Source organism: Scleropages formosus, chromosome 23 (genome assembly GCF_900964775.1).
Source record: "Scleropages formosus chromosome 23, fSclFor1.1, whole genome shotgun sequence".
Taxonomy (NCBI): domain Eukaryota; kingdom Metazoa; phylum Chordata; class Actinopteri; order Osteoglossiformes; family Osteoglossidae; genus Scleropages; species Scleropages formosus.
The window spans coordinates 11,298,895-11,323,306 of NC_041828.1; the positions used below are offsets into that span (position 1 = coordinate 11,298,895).

The 24,412-nt window shown below is 38.8% G+C and overlaps 1 protein-coding gene across 2 annotated transcripts in view; it reads right to left on the minus strand.

The window, feature by feature from the left end:
- csmd3b (CUB and Sushi multiple domains 3b) overlaps window positions 1-24,412 on the minus strand; it is a 353,421-nt gene that overhangs the window by 142,044 nt on the left and 186,965 nt on the right. For both annotated transcript variants that reach the window (XM_018731974.2, XM_029248376.1), the window contains exons 8-10: window positions 15,963-16,050; window positions 14,268-14,392; window positions 9,261-9,382 (exon numbers count right to left, since the gene is read on the minus strand). In XM_018731974.2, coding sequence (XP_018587490.1) covers window positions 9,261-9,382; window positions 14,268-14,392; window positions 15,963-16,050 — 335 coding nt within the window. The remainder of the gene's footprint in view (window positions 1-9,260; window positions 9,383-14,267; window positions 14,393-15,962; window positions 16,051-24,412) is intronic.

The following is a 24,412-nucleotide window of genomic DNA, read 5'->3' on the forward strand; positions in this document are numbered from 1 at the left end:
AAGGAATTTCCGATTCACAAAAAATTTGATTGAAGACAAGACTTCGTGTCCCATCGAGCCATGGAGGTAATGGATTTCAGAAGCACAATGAAGTTCTTTAACGCATGTATATAAATATTCTGCACAGGAATGCAGAATGAAACAATATTTTTTCCAAGTGTTGGAATAGACTTTTTTTTAATGGTTTCATTACTTTAGCTTCTGCAGAGTAGATGTGATAGTGTAATTAGTTGTGAAAGAACACTCAGTTCTCAGTCTCTTATACCAAGATTCTACAACAGGAGAGAAATGCAGAATGCCAGCAGTGGTTCTACTTTTTGTTCCATCAAAACATTTCATTATTTTAACTAACGCATTATAAAGCCAGAAGAATGTGAACAACAACGCTCTCTGGGTTTGTAGTTTGAGAAACCATTAAAATCAGGAGCATTATGACTTGAAGTACTGGGGCTCCTATTGCTGCTTCAGCATCTCAGTAGCTCTTGGAAATCTGAGATAAAATTTCCCTAATTTTCCCCCAAATTTTTATTACTATTAATGTTAGATGACAGTCTATTGTACACTTTGAAGAGCTCTTTTCATATCTCTCTAAAGAAAACAAGGCCACCCCCCAACAAAAAAAGCAACTCAGCAGATTAAGTAAGACTTTCACCCGCAATGATATTAACGCATCCAGGAATAAGTCAGCAGGTTCTCCCTAGTCTCTATTTTAACCACTTTTAGTTACAAATCATCTGTATGGCTCAATAGTGAAGTCTGCTTTTGATAATTACTATGTCATGCAATCAATAGCTGAATGTATGCATAGGCTATAGATAACAGAAGTATCCGAGTTGCTGAAACTCAATGGCATTTCAAAACATCAACAGACCCATCTTGTATGCTGCAAACACAGAAATCTATTTCCAGCAAAAATCTATTCTGAATATATCGACACCAGTATCCACAGAAGCATCCTCTGAATTACTGTTTAAAGTGAGTGTCACAATTCATAATAAAAAAAAGGTTTCCATGACATGTAAAAATTGCAAAATACTGGTATATACATTGAATGCATTCTAATAATTAAACAAATATAAAGCGCCTTTAAAATAATTTGCTTTCTTTATTAGTAAGAGATAATCATTTTCAATTATTCAATAATTAGCTCATACACAATTTACTTCAGCATTACTTGGCTGATTCATTTATTCGCTGTGACAAAACATTATTGACTACAATACATGAATGCTTTTGTTTGTGTTCATTAACATTTTATCAAAGGGAAAATATTAAGGCTTTGAGTGTGTATGCATTGGCATGCTGATATACAGGCCATGCAGATAACTTGACTGGGAAGCAGATTTCATTAGCAAGGTGATGGTCTCACGCACAAACAACCCTACGTGCTTTCTCCAAAATGGCGGATCTCTCCCAAGAGGTTCACCGAAGCACCACCATCACCGCGGCAAACCCAAAGCTACGGCAACAGCTTCCGTAACAAGCTTCTTGTCCTTGTACGCTGAAGCCCTGGGCTCCTCCTACCCCGAGTTGGCTTTAATTATATTATGAGTTTCAGGGCATAGCGTCTATTACTTTAATTGTCTTTTCAATTTGCAGACTGCAATATGTACTGTAATGCTGCTTAGCCTACTGTGCTTGCATTTTGTAATACATATTTACACTTTGTTTTGCACTGTGCTCTGCACCTGTGATTTTTATTGCCTTCCCCTGAATAAGGGGGTCTGACAAATTAAGCCCTTGATACGCCGAGACTCTACGGCAGTCACCACCCAAATCCCATAAATCCCCACACATATCTGCTGCAGGAAAATCCTCTGCAGATGCTCCTGTAATGTGTCTTTGCTTCCTATTCATATCTAGAGAGGGAGCCATTTTGTCAGCACAACATAATGACGTCCAGCAACAGATCATTGTATTAATCATCAGAAAATGGGGAGAGGATACATCTCTTTTACATTAATGCTAGTGTTCAGTGTTTATATTGCTTTGCCCGCAATTAAAAAAAAATAGATTTAATTTTGACAAACCTCAGCCCAAGAAGCATGAAGTATAAAATTTAGGCAAAACATAAACAAGCCAGTCACAATTGGAATAGATGCTGGAATAAATGGAATTTCCATCGTGATTAACCCATTAGGAAAGAGACAGGAATTGGTTGCCATGGAAACAGGCTCTGCACAGGGCTCGAGTCTGGCTGGTGGCCGCACTTGTGTTGATGTCTGCTGCTCACAGAGTTCAGCATTAAGTAATAAAACATTATTTCAGAAAGGAAATTACAAAATCCTCAACCTCTCTGACACCCAAAGATCATTGCTCAGGTGTGAACAGAGAATTTCAGGTGTAATTAATGAAATCTTGACAACAGATTATTTTCACATAACAAGAGTGAAAGGATTAATGACATCCTACATTTACTTGTATAATTTAACCTGCATTATGTTCAGTACCCCTTCAGATGAAGGCAGTAGGACATTTTATATAAATAATAAAGAAGGTATTGACATGAAAAATAGTGTGCCGGTGTAGTAAATGAACATATTTATTCCATTACAACACAACGCCACTGCTGGTACAACAATATTCCCCAGCAAATGATGAACTCCATTCGGAGATAGACTATTTCACCATTCGGGCCGAAAAACAACAGCCGTTTCCTTTCTCTCAAAATGACCGTGCAGATAACATTAGAGGTCTGAGAACCTTTTCACCCACGACAAATGCATTTTGTGTTCCTCTTAATCACCATCATTTGTAATGCACGACTACTGCAGTCTTGAACAGAGCCAATAAGGAAGCAAGCAACGCTCACCGCTGGGGATCGCATGTGTGGGAACAGCATGGCCACATTAGCGCAGAGTCATATGATAATCTGCAGATGCTATCGAGAGAAGATCTAGGCCCAGGGCCCCAGCTGCGATCTGCCAAGGGACTCCTGTGTGTCCCCCAAGCAGTGAGGATGGGGGGGGTGAGTGGCGCAGCAACCTCTCAGTCACAACTCTGCTGCTGCCAGCTGGTCCCGAGGGTCTGATGGAGGTGAAGAGCCCTTGACAGCATACTCTGGATGTGCAACACCTCTATGTGAGAAACACAATCAGGGCCACAGAAGACCACCCCCCCATGCAGCAGGACTCAGCCTGCCTACCTCCTCCAGACTGATGAAGATAAAGATGGCCCTTTGTGTGGCATCAGCCCCCTGATATGAATATACTTTCATAATCATCTAGCCAGGCCATTCTTTATTCCCTACTAGTCACGTTCATTCCAAATTACTTACTTCATTATATGTTTCTACGTACACAGAATGTACACAGATGATAAATTATTAATGCTCTTTGGTATGTCAGCACTGAAAAGCTGTGACAGATGAGTAGCAGCATCATGAATCAATCACATGACATTTTTACTTGTGGTCGTGTAATGCCATTTATGCTGTTTCCTCTGACTAGTCTCTGATTACTCACATGTCTGTTGAAAATCAACCCACATTTTTAACAGGGGGCAGCTGGTGGCATAGTGATTGCTGCTGCTGCCATTGGATCCAAAAGGTTGCAGGTTCAAATCCCACCTCCAGTTGTAGTACCTTTGAGTGAAGAACTTACCCTAAATTGCTAAACTGCTCTAGAAACAGCTCTAAATTACCCAGTTGGAAAAATGGGTATGGAATTCTAAGTAGTTTACCTTCATCGGTCACTTTAGAGAACAGTTAAATCAATACATGTAAAACAGAGCACAAGTATGACTGTTAGGGAAAGGAGGAAGTCATCAACAGTCTATCCTGCTATTGGCCAATGTGAGCCTGTGCAGATGTACATTACTGCATTCGTGAGTGAAGGTAGTCAAACTAATGACATTTGGGATTTACCATTCAGAGTGAAGGAGGGTTTGGAAGTGGTCTATTGTTGGCTGTTTCATGCATGTCTTTGAAGAGTGATAGGAAGCCCACACATACATGGGCAACTCCATACCTAAACCAGATTTAAACACAGACCCCAACCTACAGCCCAGGAGCTCTGAGGTACCAGTGTTACCTGCTGTGCCACTGTGTTACTTACAGGACTAAAACATACAACAAAATGAGGTAAGAACAATGCTAAAAAGAACAATTTATCATTTTAACAAGTTTAAACATAAACTTGGAACTATACTTGCGAACTCTAACAGTAGATGAAAACAGCAATTTCACAGAATTCCAGTCACATCTAAAACAATACATAGCAACAAGCGAAGAAGTTTTTACACAAAGGCTAAAATAATTACACTAAAGCTGAAATGTTTATGACATAAATGTTTCATCCTATTTATGAGAAAGGCACTTTTAAATATAATATTTCTTGCAACTCCAGGTCTATAAACATTAGCTGGATTTTCATATTTTATGTAGTAAATCACTTTCATTTTGGTGGAATTTCTTTGTGTATTCCACAGAGAACAGCGGGACTGTGACCGAAAAAGCGTAAGAAATAGGAGTATTAACACAATTCATAACTGCTTGACAGGAAACAGTATCAGTTCTCTTGCTAGATGTTCTGCATTCCATCTTACTTTGAAGAGCATTTCAAATATGTATGCGTGTGTGTTTGAAGTAATCTCAGGGAAATAATTAAGCCCTTAAGGTATGGGGATATTTTTATAAAAAAAAAAAAAAAAAGAGGAAAAAAAAATTCGTTTTGGCTGTTTCCACAGACTATCAGGGTACAGCAGACACAATCTGCCAATCACAAGCACAGCCAAGCAGCAATCGCCAGACCCGGTCAGCGGAATTATCTTAAGGAGGGGGTGTTCGGAAATGAATCTGCCGTGCAGGTGGACAGCACATAATCAAAGAGGTAATTCCATTCGAGGGTGAATAGGAAGATGTGGCTCTCTGGAAAAAGTCAATCACTGTAACAAGCCAAACCTTTGGAATGAATTAATATGTGAGATTTGTCAGAGTTCTCCAACAGCAGAGAGCATTAAATACTGAAGCCAGCCGGTGTTGCGGGTTGATTGAAAACAGGTTCAACGTAGATAAGTGCCATATCACTTAGTGACATGGTGGAAAAGCAGCATATCGAGAAGCAGGGCTTCTCTCTTACACTCAATTATCATGCTCTTCCCTCGTTTTTTTTTTTTTTTTTTTAAAACTTTGCACCCCTTTCCCCATGTCTTGTATTTATCGGCCCTTCAAAGTAATGGGGGGGGGGCTTTTTGGGTTTTACCTCATTACCCACAAAGCACATGAAACTGAGAAAATATTCACATCATATACTACAGTTCTAGCACATTATTTCAATTTCATATTGTTCTAGAAGGCAAATATTGTAAGAAGGAAACAGGCCTTTGTAAGTCAATTATAAAAGTCAGATTTCCTGTAGATTTGTGATGCCCACGACCTGGCGTCTAACGCCCGCACCTGCCCCTGATCAGGGAGGCAGGGTATAAAGAGGCCGCTCCTGCACACCTGGCCACGTGACCTCTTTGAGAGCAGTCCCATCTCCAGAGCGTCAGCGACACTCGCGATCTCCTTCGTTCCCTTTCCCTTGTTCCTGCTTCCTCGTTCTGGCTTCCGACCCTTGACTTTGCTCCTACGACTACGTCTCTCGCCTCATCCTAAAGAACAACGTCTGCTCATCGCTCGACCCATGCCTGTCCCCAACAACGTCTATTGCCTGCCCCTTGGTTGTGCTTCCAATAAACGCACCCGCAATTGGGTCCACTACCACTCCTCGGCTTTGCGTCTTCCGAGATGACAAGATTATATCCTTACAACAAATGTATCTGAACATTTCTTCATTTCGTTTTCAAAATCCATTTGTCTCCCACTGTGTGCCTTTCATGATCTTGAGGGAAATACAACAGAAAGTAAAATCATGAGAAAAAATATTAAACTGAATTACTAATTTTTAAATCAGGCGTCTGTCTAGCTCTTCTGATGTCCAGAACAAACTGCATATGCCAGACGGTCCTGAACGGTATAAAAGCATATGATTCACATTCATTTTCAATATCGATGATTTCCTATTCATTCTGGAAGCAGTTTGACTGCAGTATCAGAATCACAATTAAAGGAAAACGCATTGTTAATCACCATCCTCTCAAAAATGAATCCTTGAACATTTAAAATAAATTACAGCTTCATTGAAATAATGTCTCAGAATTAAATTAACTCTGACACCCTGTAATTTTCTCCCACCACAGTTGAAAAAGGCAAGTAACAAAACTGGTACTTAAATGCAAAATAAATAGCAGAAAGGAATGATGCTCGATTTTCTTACACATTTTTCCTATCAAGCAAAAGGCAACTAGTTCTTTTAGGATACTGTTCTATAGATACAGAATATACAGGCAAGTATCCATGCACTGAGACTATTTGTCTCATTGAATAAATGACTGTGGGAAGGGGGAGAAAAAGACTTACAGGCTGAACTAAAACTTACCCTGTATTTCATATTCCTAAGCAAAACATAGTTTAAAAGTCAAAACTGACAAAGTGGATAAAAATATGGATGTACCTTGCTTTGGAATGTTTGATATGTTTTTTTAGGGGGGGGGGGGGGGGGGGAATAAAAAAATCACCCCACTGCGTAAACATAAATAACAATGCAAAACTAGTCCATCACACTGTTTGTGTGCATTTTAAAGATCTACATCCACCTGTCACCTGTCATACCAAATTCCATCACAGGAGCACAAATAGCAGCACGAAGAGATGTAAAAATAAATGAGAGCAGTGATGGGTTAGAAAAGTACTGTTGTTTACATTAAATTGCGTTGCTTAATTTATTCCCGACCGGGATATTTCCTGTCCCCTCCAACCAGAATGTCTCGACTGCTGTCGTGCACTGAACTGCAATACTCAGGTGCTACGTGTCAAAAAACATCTCTTTTCTTAAAGGCGCCTGAAAGCTCTTATTTTACCGAGAATAGCATGCCAAAACGAAGGCCGATGAAAAACAAAACAAATTTCTCCAGTCAAACTGGCTGGGACCCAGAGCTCTTAAAATGGTGAAATGTCAGCCACGAAAAAGGAAATAAAACATCTATGTAAGCCACAAGGCTTTCATGTTATCATCCATCCATCAAGGCTTGGGACTGCATCCAGCCAGTTCCCTAACAGGCTCGAAATCCTCCTTTTCCTAAACTGAGGATCTCGTGTGCATCATTTCTATTTATTGTAACAGCACAAGCCTAACCTTGATGTATCCAGTGTCCCTCAATGTGTTTTGCAAAATCCACTACTTATGAAAACACAGTATTTTGCGTCAGGGGATCTATAGCATCACCTATGCAAACAGCAGGCGTGATCTGTCATTTCCCTTTTGGTGCTACCCATGGGCAATATGTCCACAACACATCACTTTCTGTCAAGTACACAACATTAGCAAAGACATCGGAACCAAGCTGTGGGGAACATTTATGAAAGAAATATCGATTGGAAAGAGAAAATGGTTTATTTCCGTGACCTACCGCAACAGTCTAATTTTCTATTTATAAAGGCTAATTCTGCAATGAGCTCATGACCTGTACAAACTGCTTCCTGCTAAGTGCAAATTTTGGCTAATTTCACTCAATATACCTGGGTGGGAGTCCAGTACTGGCACCAGCATGTACCTTATTGCCCAGCCTCTGTAATCATCATGTTGCATTTAATACTTGGTTGTCAAATTTCTTATACAGTAATTAGTTTAGTTTTAGGTGTTTTTTGACAACCCAAAAATAGCATTTACATACATTTATGTGTGATGTTTTCCTCTTACCAGTTGCTATAACTTTCTGTTTCCCTAGCTGTATCAATAGCCTTTTATCATCACAGTTTCTATTTTTTGAATGCTGCTTGCGGAATAATTTTTATATGATCAACCCAAAAAGTGCAATAAGTGATACAAATGGATCTAAACAGAAAGCATTACCCCGTGTATTTCTATGACAAAGAACCCTGTGCTACAGCCTGACTGCTGCTGGCCCTGACTGAATACCCAACAAATGCAGAATTAACACCTCTTCTTTTAGGACTGCATTAAAGGCTAGTCCTGATGATGCTCATTCTTACTATTTGAATTGGCCAGAGAAAAAATAGGACACAGCAAACTGCGGGGCCATCGTGGGAGGGGGGCATTTTTTGATATTCACCCAAAATGGCTACAGTAACCCTTCAAGCAGTTGTTGTTTAATTTCTACATTTTAATGTTCAAGTCATAGCCTCGAGACAAATGAGTACCAGCACTCAAATCAATTATCTGCTTCAGTGTGCATGGACAAAGTTAAAGGCACCATTCTCTTCCTCTTTTATTAGCACTAAAATGTGAGGAAGAGCAGAAAAAATTAACGGGGTTTAACCATATAGCTTTACATAAATGTGGGGAGGTTTGATCGCAAACTGACACTTTTCTACATTTATATCCCTAATGCTAACTGTAGCAGATCATCTAGGAATGATGTGTGCAACACTGTAAATGGTGCCTCCATGCTGGTCCCTCCTGCAGAGCTGGTTAATTGCTCCCAGGAGAGGGACCTTCAACGGAAACCATCACCCTGCTGCATGCAGATGAGGTCCCTGGACAAGAAGCAGCTAATAAAGAGGTGGACTCATCCAAAGCGACTAGCAGAAAGGTGTGATGGCTGGAGAGCCCTGCAGTTGGTTATGTCGGCTCTCGGTAGTAGTTTGACGCCACCCCACCCTGGTGAGCGTTCTCACTTGCTTGCCTCTGCCCTTTGTGGATGGTGCAGCCGTAGAAGAGACGTGATGCGGAGCACCATCGGAATGCTAATCGTAATGTTGGCACTCCACGGTCAATAGCTGTGCCTCTCCCACAATGACATTAACAGTCAAATGACAGGTCAAATGACCAGTGTTGGATTCTGGGGTCTCCTGGGCTCAGTCTGTGAACCCTGATTAAAGGCTCTGAACTGTGATTGTTCAGTCCATCCAGGCGTAGAAATTTGAAGGAAGAAATAAGTTGTGGAAAAGACTATTCTGAATACCGCAGTCAGTAATGAACAGCGAGCCTGCGCCAGCGCGGTTTACAGTGATTCACATTTAACAAAAGGGCACACCATACGTAAAATAATCGATCATGAATTACAAATGAATAATCTGGCTTTATTATGCGCCGACTGGGAAATGTTTATGCACCATTACTCAGTTCATAGATTTTAACCTTTGATGTTGATCTTTTAAAATAAATTCATTTTTAATTATTTTAAGATTCTGAGTTGTTTTTCTTTTCTTCATGTTCTGCCAAGCTTTTTTGGCTTTGTCAGAGTCGAGAATATCCTACCTTATTGGGGTTGCTGGCAGTGATTATCCACACACATTGCGAGTTGCTCTCGTACTGGATCGGGAAGTTTGGAGACGTGAATGTCCCAGCAGGACCTTGCAGGTTTGATCCACATGTTTTGACTGAAAGGCATAAAAGGTATAGTGTTATCTGCTTATTATCAAGTACAACAAGAAAACCCTAAACTTTGAGGTAGTTCGAAGCATGCAAATAGGGTTATTGCCTTATCAATGACTTTAAAGCTTATCAGAACAGGTTATAAAAAAGAACTGTCCCCCTTCCAATGTCAATAACCAAAAGTCAAAACAGAGCATCCAGTAAACTGCGATCCTGGCTCATGATCTAACAGAAATAAAATTTTTACTTGTGACATTCTGCCGACAAATTAGAACTCTAATACGGCGAACAGTGGAATTTATTTCAAACAAAACCCTCAGAAAAATAAGTTTAGGGATTTTCATGCCTCACTTCATTTTTCTTTCTCATGTCAAAGTGACAGCGCTTTGATGAAAGGCGAGAAGGCATTATCTCCAGAGGCCACGGACTTTATCTAGCACTGACATCTTGATTGCTTTGAAAATAAATAACTAATTATCTCCAAAGACAACCAGTTCTGCAGCTATTGATACATTCCTCCAGCCAGAAAGGCATCGGCACATCAAGCATCCACTAATCAGACAATACGGTCCACCAAAGATTAACTGGGAAACTCATTCTGAAACTGCACTTTATAGCACAGTTTGGGTTATTGAGCATGGTACAAAATCAAACCAGCTGCCCAACACATTTATCATAAGTAATGATCCATTCAGAGAAAATGTATTTTGAAGGATTAAGATATATATGTATAGAAAGCTTTCTACTACATGAAATCTGCAAGTGTTATATACACATACAGTATATATATGTGTATATATATATATATATATATAGAGAGAGAGAGAGAGAGATAAATTGCATTGTTATTAAAATACACTGATCTTTGCTCTTCACTCTATCTAGCAATATTTTAGTGATTTGAGTTTTTCTTGTTTTTTTTTTTTTGTTTAGGTTGGGTATTTTAATTAATTTGTAAATGTATAATGGTGCTGTTTGACAGCAGCATGCCATAATCTTACACTCACATTTATATACCTGCAAGCAACACTAATTTTAAAGAAACAAAAACCCACATTTTAGCAGTAAAAATGAAATTGTGGCGAAAATATCATACCCTTGGGCTGTCCTAAAAATATAGATTTAGGCAATTTTCTGCATGATTTCAAATGGCATCTTAGTTAATTAGTTTGTGCAGCCTTTTGCCGCAGGAGCAAACAGGCGCTTCCGCGACACAGAGGTTCAGACTTAATAAGATGCAAAAGGTCAGGGTACCACTGTGATAGAGCGAAGGAAAGCGGAGCAAAGCAGGTTCAAGAGGTGACAGCACTCCAGCAGGGACTGACTACATGCTGTGACACAGGCCCACCCACATGGGGGGTGGAGCTAGGGGAAGGGGGTGGAGCCAGAAGCTGGCCCTGTAGTCACATGAGCGTCTGCTCAAACCTCCACTTGAGCCTCACTCCATAAGGTGAAACGTACCCCAACCTTTTTTTTTTTGGCAACAGTGAAAAATCATATATAAACTGCAAACTGTGGAAGTGGAACAAAATGAATCAAGTAAACAGAAAAACCTCTGCTAGCTTCTCGCTATCATATTTCATCCCAAATGTCACAATTCACAGTATTTATAGTACAAAACTGAGGCTTCAAGATCTTATACATCACACAAAACTGAGACATAAGTATGTGACTGAACCTTGAAGATAACAGTCTACAAGAGAACGGCACTCAGTCCTTGTACAATGGGGTTCCATGCAGTGAAAACTAGTACGGCTTGTGGAAATAGATAAGTTTGCATTTATTATTATGTACAATGGCATCACTGCTTGTATTAGACATTTTTAGAGAGAGCTATGCACTTGGTGCCTTGTGTTTTAAAGGTTGTGGGTCCCTCATAGGTATTAATCTGGTTAATTTCTGGCTAAACCTAATGTATTGTGGTTGCAGAGAAGAGCTTTTTTTTCTCTTTGACTATGTTTTTGTTACACTCTTTGCTTTATGTTAAAGCACCTGTAATGGCATAATACCAGTTTACATTCTAAGGTGAAAGACATAGGCAGTGATTTCATTCACTTTATTTATTGAATCATAAATGCTCATGAAGCAAATTATCCATGCCTTTGTTCCAGGACATCCAGGACTCTGCATTAACATTGCAGATGCAGTCATCAATAATGAATGAATGAATGAATGAATGAATGAAAATTTCCCACTGATAGAGAAGCTTGGAATAACTTTGTTGTAAGTATAATGAAATGTTTGTTATCAGTGTCATGCAGAAAAATAATGTGTAATTTAAAGAAAAGGTATATTAGAAATAGAAATAAACAGAAATAATAAAAGACATAATAAATTAGAAATAATGAAAATTACATCCCCTTACAGAAGAAAGAAAAAAAAAAAAAACTGGGTGATGAAACTTTTCTCATTATAAAATGTGCCAGTCATATTCTAAAAAACAATAGTGTAGGGACCATTTACACTTGATTTTAATATATATTATTGGCTGATGAAGGCATTTCATCTTTAATTATGCACAAAAGCCATATAAAATGTAAACATTTTGAAATTTTTACAATTTTTTTTCCCCATGAAACTATTTTTATGGCCAGTTTTTAACATAAATTTCAGCACACCAGTGTGTACTGTCATTCTGTTGACATGTAGCTTGTCGTCATAATTCTGATGTTTCCACAAACAGTTGCTGTTCTTTCTGTTTTTGGAAAGGAAAGATCAATTGACAGACAGAAGCTACTACCTCGACTTCCTTCATGGTTTTGAAACACCAGTGCGTTTTTGTGTTATTAGCTCTGTCAATCACATGGAGTACTTTCACAAACTCCGTCTGAAAGGAATGCCAAAAAAAAAAACTTGCATTCTGAGACATTAAGATAAATTTCCAAGGCTCAATAAATCGATCGATGAAGAAACAAACGTAACACAAGCCTGTTCAATATTGTTAAGTATATTACAACTCATCTGCCTTTATGCATCTAAAAAGCTACGCAGTGCTATTGTGTATTATACATTTTCTACAAAAAAATGCATCTTAAACAGTATTCATAAAGTAATCAGAAGAAAAATCCATATGAATAGGTGCCATATTGACACCATCTGTTTGTCATTTAGCCATATGGCACCGTATTTAACCACAATAACTTTTAAAATATCATCTGCTGTCTAATATCACGGTCTGGTAGTAGACAAGTCAACTGTGGACAAAAGAGATTGAAGGATGGTTCCAGCTATTCTCAGTCTCAGCTGAGTTGGAACGTTAATGTTGGTTATGAACGTGTCCAAAAATGCAATGACATAAAATCTTAATATTTATTATGGTTAAAATCCTGAAATAAGTTTGGTTTCAATAAATTATAGTATTCTGTCACAAATAAATGGAAGATTTATTCACAATCACATTGCTAAGCACTGCCATTTCATTGTTGTAAGATAAGAATTTTGTAAAAGATCCTCTGAACTCAATGTTTTCTATTTGCCAAGTTCAAATAACATGTACAAGTGAAGTTTATCTTAGTTGTGAGTAAAAAAAAAAAACAGCAGAATGTATATGAAGAATATGAGAAGGCACAAGAGCTCACGGTGCAATGGCAAAGTTGAAACGATTAATGAAGATGTTCTGCAAAACTAATGTAGTCTGGCTGAATTTCAAAGCTATGGACAAGTAAATGCAACTCTCATAATATGAAACAAAAAAAAAAAAAAAATTATGTTGATACTGACCTTTTTAAATTGCCTCTAAAAAAAAAAAAAAAAAAAAATTCCTCTCTGCAACAAAACCAAACCACCAGAGCTTGTTCTGTGACAGCCACTCAATGTAAGTCAGTAGTATAGCACATAAGCAGTGTGTTATTGGTAAAAAATTATGTTGAAAAAATGATTTGCACTGTTGAATACTAATAATCTCCTAGTCACCCGTGCGAAAAACTCTGCATATTGAAAACTAGACATGCAGACTGAAATGATGATCGGTGCATACCATTAGAATCTAGGGGTCAATACTGCAGCATCGTCCCTTTCAACACTCATCTCACTAAACAAGGAGAGAATAGAATTGCTACGAAAATTTGCAGTGAGAAATTAGCCAGAAGGGGCTGAGATCATGTAGCATTAAAATTATTTATAGGCAGTCCTGTACATTTAATACAAGCTGGAAGCATGCCTAAGTCATGAACTGGCCAAATGGTGATATTGACTTCTAGGAAGGTCTGATGCAATTTGAGTGGGACCAGGCCCAAGCAAACTTAAATGGTACCACAATTGAATATGTGTGTTTTAATTGACAAGATAACAATGTCTGTGTGTTTTAGAAAAGCAATCAAGAGGTATATGCTTAATTAATGAGAAGTGAAAGTCTCAAAGGGGGAAAAAAAAGCTTCCTGGTCTCCTGGTACGAAATACCAAGACAATAATTATGCCTTGAAGTTGTTCATGTCGCTCGAACTCATTTTAGTCCCTAATTACATATAATTAAACTGTCTGCCTGAAATATTGAAACGTTTTAATTTCCATTGTTCGCCTAAGAGAAGAACCTGCGCATTCTAAATTGCGCCACTCTAGCCAACAAACAAGGTAACAGAGGAGACGGACGCAGGTGGCTTGTAATAACCCTCTGCCACACTGGCATTTAAATGATCAAGACAGGAAATGCCTTTAACTTAATGTTTGCTTCAAAGTGCATGCGATCAATTGACACGTGACCCACATCCACTTACAGACCACAACCATAAAGATGTGCCTTTGGAGATAGGAGAAAGTTGCTTCATTGATTTTTTTTTCAAGCAACCCAGTGTTTCCGTTGTGAAGGGTGTCCCACTGATGTTGTACAGTTCTGGTTTTGGACAAGCAGGCCCATGGGCGTACATGGAGGGTGGACAGCAAAGCACAGCTCACCTTTGCAAACTGGCCGATGGTCACTCCAGGCTGCGAACACCTCAGCCACCCTCTGGCAAGTTATGGTCTTGGAGCCCTGGAGCACGTGGTCCTCATTGCAGGTGAACTGCGCTGTGGCGCCAATGCTTTGGTTGAGTGGAGAGAGCAAATGCATGAATAACTCATAGGTCTCATTCATCGGCATTCAGAAGACAGTGGTTAGCCATGGTATCTGTGCATCTTCTTGCTCCCCAGATATGTGCAGCTCAGAATCGCAGGGAGAAAACGTCTTATCTCAAAGGCATACAACCTCAAAAGGGCATCACTTGAATGCAAGCTGTAAAGTTTAGACAACGTGACATGCCAAATGTGCAATCTTTTGCAATCTCCCAGTCTTCAAGATCTTCTTAATAGAGTCTGTGAAAAAGGCATATACAAAAGAGCCAGATGGCTGTATTTTTTATAATCCATGCCCTTTTTGTTCAGCAATCCGAATGGCAAGTGTTTTAAACTAACTGCATGCGTGATTTAAAGTTACTAAAGGGACCCAGAATGGGAGGAAGTGATTGTCTAGTCAGAAACAGAATACATCCCAGTGTCAAAAATAAAATCTGCTTTGGGACTCATGGGGCTGGACCGACACCAACAATGTGTGCCCAATGAATCAAGGAGCTACAACACTCCGCAAGGAATTTGTCCTCTGTTTAGATATTATTGGCAGATTTTAATGAAATAACAATATAAAGGAGGCATTATAAAAGAGATATAAATCAAATTCATAATCCATCAGGTGTGTATAGTTAATGCAGATTTATATTCAGATGGAACTATAAAATGCCATATGACACATTAAGGACATAACATTTATCCCAAATTATGTATATTCTACTGCAGGGTTTAGCAATTTCAGTCCTGAAGGCCTAATCCTGAAGGTTTTCAAGTGACCCTTCAATTTGAATCTAATTTACATGTCAGACCCCTGAGAGACTAATTTAGTTTCAAATGTCGACAACCAAAAATGGCACTGAAGAAAAATCAGCAGAGCTGCTGACTGGAAAACTGGACATTGTCACTCAAAATTTTCATACATTTCCTGCAGTGCCAAATGCACCAATAGTATGCTGGTTTAAGAACTTTAAGGAAACCAAAATAATTTTTAAAATCAAAAGTGAAATACAAAATTTATGCACCTGTCTTCTGGGAATATGACCATGATGCATAGTAATAAATTCAAAGTCACATTTCCATTATTAGAAGTTTATGAACTATCAGTTTTGGCAGATATTTAGGGTGAGGTGCACGCAGAACAGCAAGTAATGTTCTGCCTAAAGATTGCTAGAACATCGACATTAATGTCATTTTCTATATTCTGACAGATTCATAATTACTTGTGTACTTCTATATACATTCCAAAGTGTATTATAGCAGCAATGGGCGTGGCAGAAATTTGGGTTGAATGACATACAAACAGGAAGCTCAATAATAAAAAAAAAAGTTAATAATTTGTTATTGTAAAAATTTAAAAATAATTTTAAATTTGATGCAGTATGCATCAGTGGGAATACAGTTGAACTGGATACTTAGTAAGCCGGCTTTTTAAGGACAACAAATGATTCGTGATACATCCTTTAACAACTCAGATCGACACACACCCACAGACCAATGTTTTTTATTGGCCTCAGCTTTTTTCCCAAGCCTCGTGAAGATGATGATTACCTAAAGTCCGAGCCAATACGCTTTCCATTCTCCGGCTCGCCAGGGTCCGGACACGAATTGGACGCTTGCTTAATCCCTCCTTCATTCACTAGGGAAGCAAAAATAAGTACACAGACATATCACAGTGGAACATAACTTAGAAAACAAATGTAAAACATTTATTATTTCATGCCTACTTCATGCCATGGACTACCACAAAAATGCACAGTATACAGACAGTTCCATTTACCATAACAAGACAATACACATGGCTTGCAGGAACAGAACAGTTCTTACTAATTTTTACCTGTGGTGCAATAAGCGTGCTTTGTGCCGTCCAAGGAATTCTTTGTTCTTATTTCTTTAAATATTACACTTATCAAAAGATCCAGAAATAAAATGGGCAGAGCATTAAAAAGTAGTTTAGTTCATGCGCCAACCATAATTCCCCAGTGGTCTGACCTTAAAATTTCAGTCAGATTACCTCAGGAAATTAAAAGAGGTGTCATATTCTTGGACTATGCAGAGGACATGAAGATGATTTATTCTGAGCACCGTCCATCTGAGGCGGACAACACTTTGTCAGTTTTTATTTTCCTTCTGGGTGAATCCCTTTAAATGTAGCCCAGTACGAATTTGGAATTGTAGTGGTTCTTAGAAAGTCATAATCAAAACTGGTTATGGTTATCTGGCTTATGTACATATTGCAATTATTACAATGTAGAGTGTTAAAAGAACAGAATGTTGGTGTCCTACACAAGTGCATCAAAGTAGTAGCGATCGTAGTAATAGTAGCAGCAGCTGAGATTAATACGACATGTCAGATGTTTGCAGCTCATCTCGTCTTTTTCATCACAGCCTGAGCATTTCCAAAAACTGACATTGTGTCCCACCCAGGAGATGGTGGGATTCAGTTGTGACCTCACAACGAAAGAGGTCTTGAAGGCAAAAAATCTCCTACTTCAAACACACGAGCATGGACTCTAACCCAGCTCCAAAAGTAAAAGTAACAACATACGGAAATAGTCATCAGAATGTCTTTAAATGCTTATTAGTAAGGGAAGCTCAGAAGACTACATCTTACACATGCTGCATTTTATTCTTTCTTAATCTCATTCTGCAGAAAGGTCTATAAAACCTTTTTTCTTTTTATTTTCAATGAACCATTCTGCTATTTCTGAAAACACAAACCGCACGCAGTACATGTATCTTGAATGTATTTCAGGCAAGCCATTACTCCCAGATAGGTACGGAAAAGAAATTCAGCATTTTCCACAGATGGTGTCAATAATTTTTTTATGATTATGGAAACTGTCCGAGTGTGCAGCACACTCCTAGGCCCAAATGGCAATAATATTGCTTTCTTGTAGTTGTTTTTTGTTCACAATTGATATAAGCACTTCAGTGATGAGCCTTTTACATACAATATAGAGGTAGAAAGAAATTATGAACTAACTTTGTAAGACTTTTGTCAAATTCACACTTTCCAGCTGAAATGACAGCTGTCTTGTCTGTACAAAATGTATTTCAAGAACAAATAACTATACAGGGATACAGAGCTTCTGGTGCCACCTATATGGCTATAGGTTATAAAGACCAACTTACACATGCAGTGTTTTGACCCCTCACTGACCAGATGTGGTTTTAAAGATTAAAATAAAATAAAATTCGAGAACCCTAACCCTGGAGGACATCTGGTAATCCATGACAAAAGCTGATGGACAATTTTAGAAAGGTCTCTGGTTCCAGCACAGAGGCTTGGCACAACTCAATACACTGCTTCATACAGCTTTTATCATGAACATTCCTCCAGTATTCAATATCCAAAGCAGATAAAGGACTTAACTATTTTTCCGATTAGTTCCTACTTCAGCAAACTCAGTCAGTTAACACCGGTGTTACAGCTTAAGTTGATTCTTTGTTACTGTTATCTCATTTTTTTTGGAATAAATGTGATAATTCTTGCACTGATACATGATTATTCATCACAAGAGCCTGTTCTGCCTTGGAATGAAACTCAGCAGTCAATACAGCTTCATCACAGCAAATGTGATGTTGCTGTATTAATCTTCTAATCTAATCTTTTAACATTAGATCATACTGTATGCAATCTTTTTAAATTAAGAAGAAAATTTTACTGGGCCAGCTGAGACTTCTGGCATAAGTGAAAAATCTTTTCCAGGAAAAAATGCAGGACTACTGTTATTTCACAGTTTAAAAACTCCAGCCAGCAAGAAAAAAAAAAGAAAAAGAAAAAAACACTTTAAAATGAACTGAAATTGTACAGAAAATTCTCATTCAGCAAAGAATAACTATAATTTTATTAATTTTCCTACCACTGCATTGTGAATTACCCACCAAAACAGAATAACTCTAATGAGGCTACACAGCTACAACACACTGAATTGACTGATGCTATATAGTAAGTACTTTACAGTTAAATAATATAATGATCATCTCATATTTTAATGTTTTCAAAAAAGTACATTTTCATGGTGTATTCAACCTTTAGTGTGCAACAGCATGGTGGCACAGCAGGGAGTGCTGCTGACTCTCAGCTCCTGTATTGTGGGTTTGGATTTGAATCCAGCAGAGTCTGTGTGGAGCTTGTTTGTTCTCCATATGTTCATGTGTGTTTCCTCCCACAGTCCATACTATATGCAGAAGAAGGCAAAGGTAAACCATTTCCACACCCCTCCTGACCGGAAAACTGTAAGAGTAGTTGCCGAGATTGAAATTCAGCTTGGAGGCAGTTACCCTTCCATTACCCTTTCTTCATCTTATGACAACGGATAAAAAAGCCGAAACATACAAATGTATGGAACATAAAATGACCGTGTCTCCTATGACAGAGATCAGTGTTGGAGTGCTAGAATTCTATTATCCTCCTTTATCATAGTGATTCCCTTGGTCAGCAGAGTCCTATAGCACCGTGGGTGGATCTGGCTATATAGCGCTTTCCTCCAAGTGTGTTATGTCACCCAACAAAACACTCAGCACACAGAGAGAAAAGAAGAGGGTGGCTCATGCCATGTGCATTGGAAAAGGGTTTGCCTTGGTCCATCTCCCCAAGTTGGCGTGGGTGTCATGCTTACAGGAGGAAAAAAAGAAAAAAAAACATAAGGACTGGACAAAAATGTATGCAATGCACCGAGAAGAAGGAATATAATATACTTTCTGTTCTATCTTCTTCATGTATTAGGTGGACGGGTATGAATGCAATAATGAAATCCAAAACAAATGATTTTCCTCTTTTTCTTCATTCAAGTAAACTTAAAGTAATACCACCATGTTTAAATTCAAGACAGGAAGCCGTTAAATCTGCTCTTGGATTCCACTTTCACATGTTCCAACTGAAATATCCAAGGGACTTAGCATCCTTGTTTACTGCTGCCAATTTCATGAATATGCTGTATCAAGAACGACTAGTGATAGAATTAGCATAGCATACTATGGGAAATAAACATAGTTGTTTGGGTACCATTCCCATAGCAGTCAAACATATTTCATGTTCACGATTTTGTTTGCAAGTCTGCTCAGTAGCAGCAAGAGACATAGAGGAAAAGCAGCAAAATGTCACTGCTGAGAATGAAAAGGCACATCAGGCATGAGTAATGAAACAGAGTGTTACTAATAAAACATAAGAAATAAACATTATGTTTCTAGGGCTGCCTGACAGGCTGGGACAAAAAACAAACTCAAACAGCAGCAAAAGAAAAAAAAAAAAAACCCTCAGATAAAAGATCAGGTGAAGGAATATGTGTGACATTGTGTAGATATATACCTTAATAATAAGTATTTTACACCGCATATAATCCCATTAAAATACACATATAAAAAGTAGTACCTGATTTATTATTGAAAAGTCTCAAATACTGACATCTTGCAGTTTACGATCACGGCTGTTGGTGGAGAAAAAGTTTTCTGAAAACCTTCTGAAACATGATGCTCAAGAGGAGATAGGAGAGGGTGTATGTGAAAGATTTCGTAAATGACAAATACACAGATAAATGAAGAAACAAGCAGGTAACACTGAATATCTTGTAATAAAATACCAAAGTGTCAGAAATGAGAAAAAGTTTATGTTAGTAAAATGACATGAAAGTCAAATGTTAGTAAAATGACATAGGGGCACAAATAAGACCACATACCTTTGGTCCAAAGTTCAGCTAACACAAATCATGTGTATACTCTGTTATTTTGTTAAACACCTCAATAATAGTCCCAGTTCTGATTCTTTCCATTATAATGATAAATGTTTTCAAGGTGAAAATTACAAATGTATTGCCTTATTCTGCTTCATTAACTTACTGTATGTATGAATGCATGAATGAATGAATGAATGAATGAATGAACAAGCTCTGTGACTAAACTGTAATGAAAGAGAAAAAAGGAAATAAATAATGAGTTTCAATGGCAAACCGCTTGTGGTGAAATGGCAGTGAAGTAAACAGAGAGAGCGGACAGACAGGTTAAGGCTTTCAGCAGCTGCTTGTTCTTGCCCTGAAACTTAGCCTTTGTGGAACACATGTCACTGTGTTTGACAAGCGAAAAGATGTGCTTACATTTCAGGGCTGCAGGTCACAAAGCAAGAGAAACATTGCACAGGCCAAACAAATGGAAACCCTGAAACCCTTGGGGACGTCTTAGACAGAAATTAACACACAAACAAACAGCACTTCTCCAAAACAGAAAAATGCAGTAAATGTAGAAGTAACAGGAAGAAAATCTGATATCACGATACATCAGGAGCACTGATTCCTGCAGGGTATACGATGTAAGGTTTATACTTTCAGTAATACATAAAGAAAAACTTGAAAATGTATCAGGTTTTGGTCAAAATAAATCAAAAAGGGGGGAGAGAGAGAACTTCACATAAAACATGCGATTACTCATGGGAAAGGGCTAAAACAAACTTTTCCACGTTGGTTTCATGTGGATAATGGGTCAGGGATGTCATTGCCCTTATCTACAAAACATGGCAGAGAATGAAAGTGGATGGAGAACGTTGCCTTGGGAATTCAAAACACAACCCGATATCAACGATTCCAAATGTTTTTGGTGAAAGACAGCGTCAGTTTTTCACGTCACATCCTCTACCCTCTACAACTGTCAGTTGGCTAGCAGATGCTTTTATTCACAGCATTTTATAAAGGTTGCAATTTTATTGAGTCGCACAGCTTGATCATTGAAGTAATTCAGGTTAAGTGCCTTTCTCAAGGGTACAACGGACAGGTCCTTAATAGCACTTTTGGTCACAAGTCCAGTTCTTCAACCACTTAACATCCTGTTGCCTAATGGACTTAATGTAACAATACAATGGAATGCTCTACCCTGAGATTCAGTGTTTCCACAGCAACGTCTACTGATGTTAACAAGTACGACTCAGTATCTTAATAAGCACTTGATGTATAATTGTTACACACTGCTTGGCACTGTAGACAAGTGGTTGTAGGCACTGTGTGTGTGTGTGATTTATTATACTGCTGTATAGTAGGGAATAAATGTTTACGTTACTTCATTTAGCAGACGCTTTTCTCCAAAGCAACTTCCAGTGAAGTCAAATTAAAGTTTGTTGTCATTCTGCCTACAGGTGAGCTACACATACAGAACAAAATTCCATTTCTCAGTGGACCTCCGTGCCATGCAGTGCAGTTTTGTAATGAACACTGTGTAGTGTTACCAGCCCACACTTTATGCACCTAAGGTGGCTTACACTGCTATATACACTACTTACAATGAGTTACTCATCCATGGATCAGTGAAACACATGCTCTCTCACACACTGTGGGTGACTTAGAGTCACCAATCTACCTAAACAGCATGTCTTTGGACTGTGGGAGGAAACCCACGCAAACATGGGGAAAACGTGCAAACTCCACACAGACTGAACAGTGATCGAACTCACCTTCTCTCGTACCACCAGGATCTGTGAGACAGCAGCGCTACTCGCTGTGCAACTGTGCCTTAGATTAATACTCGATTGAAGAATACAGCTTAATATACCAAAAAGAGGGTAACAAAGAAACCCTAGGTAATTTTGAGAAATGTCTCAAAGAAAAAGCTAGTAAAAATGACGATTAACATCTCTAATTTGCTTTTGCACCCTTAAGTCCCTGTCTACAGACTTTGCTTTTTTAAGTTTTTACTTAATACTGATAACTAGGGCACCTGTGTCTTGTTATCCACGGACATTCTCAACAGTTGCCTCAAATCAGAATACTGGGGACAAAACATCCAAAAACTGCACCAAAAAACACTGAGACTACATTCAATATGTTTGGCCAACTCATATTTCATGGTCAGTTACTACTGAAACAGAGCTGCATGTATCGGATAAAATCAATAACTGCATTCATGCACAACTGCATGCAATTTATCAAACTCCTCTTTTGTTCTGATCTTGCTATGTGACAACAGTGGAAAAAAAAAATGGCGTGTTTCTGTGGTGGTATTGTACACTGTCACTAAAGGCTACCCTGTCCTCAAATGAGAGACTCCATAAATCATACTTTCATATCGAAAAGATGTATCAGTGTAGAGCCCTATCAGAAACCCAAAGTTTACTTGGGAAAAACATCAATTTCTTTAACAGCTATTCTTTAGCTCTGAAGCTGAAATGTTAGACAAACCACCTTTTGTACAGTACCTGAAAGTAAATATACTGTATAGATTTTTGTCTATTCTTGGTTGTGTCTCAGGCTTTCTTTAAAGAAGGCATATCAGTTTTTTTCCCCCTCTTCCGAAGCAATGCTGAATTTTTGCCAGCCCTCTGCAGGGGACTTTGTCAAATTTACACAGGGTATCTAATGTGCACACAGTTTTATGCAAGTATTAAACAAACAATGCAGGTGTAATAGGACCTCAGTTTTGGCAGTGTCACACAACATTACAGAGCAGAATAAAACGTGTTAAAGAAAGGCCGAGTCCAGAATCTTCTAGCGCGTGCCAGATAATTCAATTAACGGTACCGGTTGGGGCACGGTGGCCACCAGAGAGAAATGCGGTACAATGGTACACCGCATTAGGAAACAGCCGTTGGCCTGCCAGAGCTCCAGCTCTTGCCAGCTAGACTGTGGACCGGGTCACCCAAATAATTAGCGGTCATCAGTCAGATGATGGAGACAAACAAGCAGGTGTCCAGGCTGTAGGAGAAAGGACCAAGCATGTGGCTGCTTAATCTTTTTACATCCTTTATTCTTCTCTTGCATTCCTTTTGGTCCTTTGATCCTGATGCAAATTTCAGCTTCTTTTGTGTACAAATATTAGACAGGGAGGAAATTGCAGACTGGGTGCACAAACTGCTGCAAGAAAAAAGCTACAATAGAAACAAGCATAAGGAGACAGAGTACTTGCATAACGCATTATACACTCCACCATACTAAAAGATGATTGCTGCAGACTGTTTTTAATCGTGTACAAATGTCTTGTGACAAATGAGAGAAGTCTGGCATTGAACTACACAAACGATACGAAACTGCCAAGGAAAATTTAGAGCGTTTGATTGTTGCCGTTCTAATTATTATCACATTCAGCATGCTCTTTTTAAGTAATACTCTCATCTACTGCCACTTCCAGAAGCGGATGCACAAACTGACTGAAAATTACTAATCATTACACCTTTGCTGGCATGGATATTCGTTAGAGGTTGACTCAAAGTTGCTAGACCTAGGTTTGCGGACTCACTGCATCAACAATCTGTTGTCAATAACTGAGGCTGTTCAAACCACCAAAGACAAAAGTAAAATTAGAAAAAAAAGCCTGATCTGCTAAGTGAGACAATACTTGGATAAAGATGCCATTGCCATTTTTATTCAAAATGAGTCAGGCACGCCTTCATATTGATTCAGGTTCAACAGCATCTTTGGTAGGGAGATGAGTAAAGTCTAACAGCCACTTTGCATTTCAATAGTTCTACTAATATTCTTAGTCTGGAAGACCAGTTTGGGGCTTGGAAGCTACCGGTAAGATGCGTAAGTTCACAGAAGAGTAACACAAGCAGACTTTATGAAAATGGCTGCACAGCTTGTCTGGCACAAGCAGGACACAAATGGCTGCTGCAAAGCAAAATGTGATATCTGCAGTGATTTTCCTGCCCCTCCCTTCCACTGCAGGACAACCTAAGCGTACCCCCACAAGCAGACTCCAACTCTGCTACAATACGTCAGCACTGCAAGGCAAGACAGGCCTGGCACCAACCCTCTGCCTTCGAGAAGCAAAGCGGAGCACTGTCCATCTCAATCATCATCACCTTGTACAGATGCTCTCATGGCTGTCTTCCTCACTTCGTTACTGTAGGAGCCCTGGAGCCAGGACATGCAGGGTCCACTGAGGGCCAAAGTTCTACCATACCCAACAGTCCCATTATTAATGGAAAATAATGGGCATGATAACAAAGAGTGCTATCACTAATAATACGAATTTGTACATAATGAGAGCTAATCTGATCTTGTTAAATATAGCTATAACCA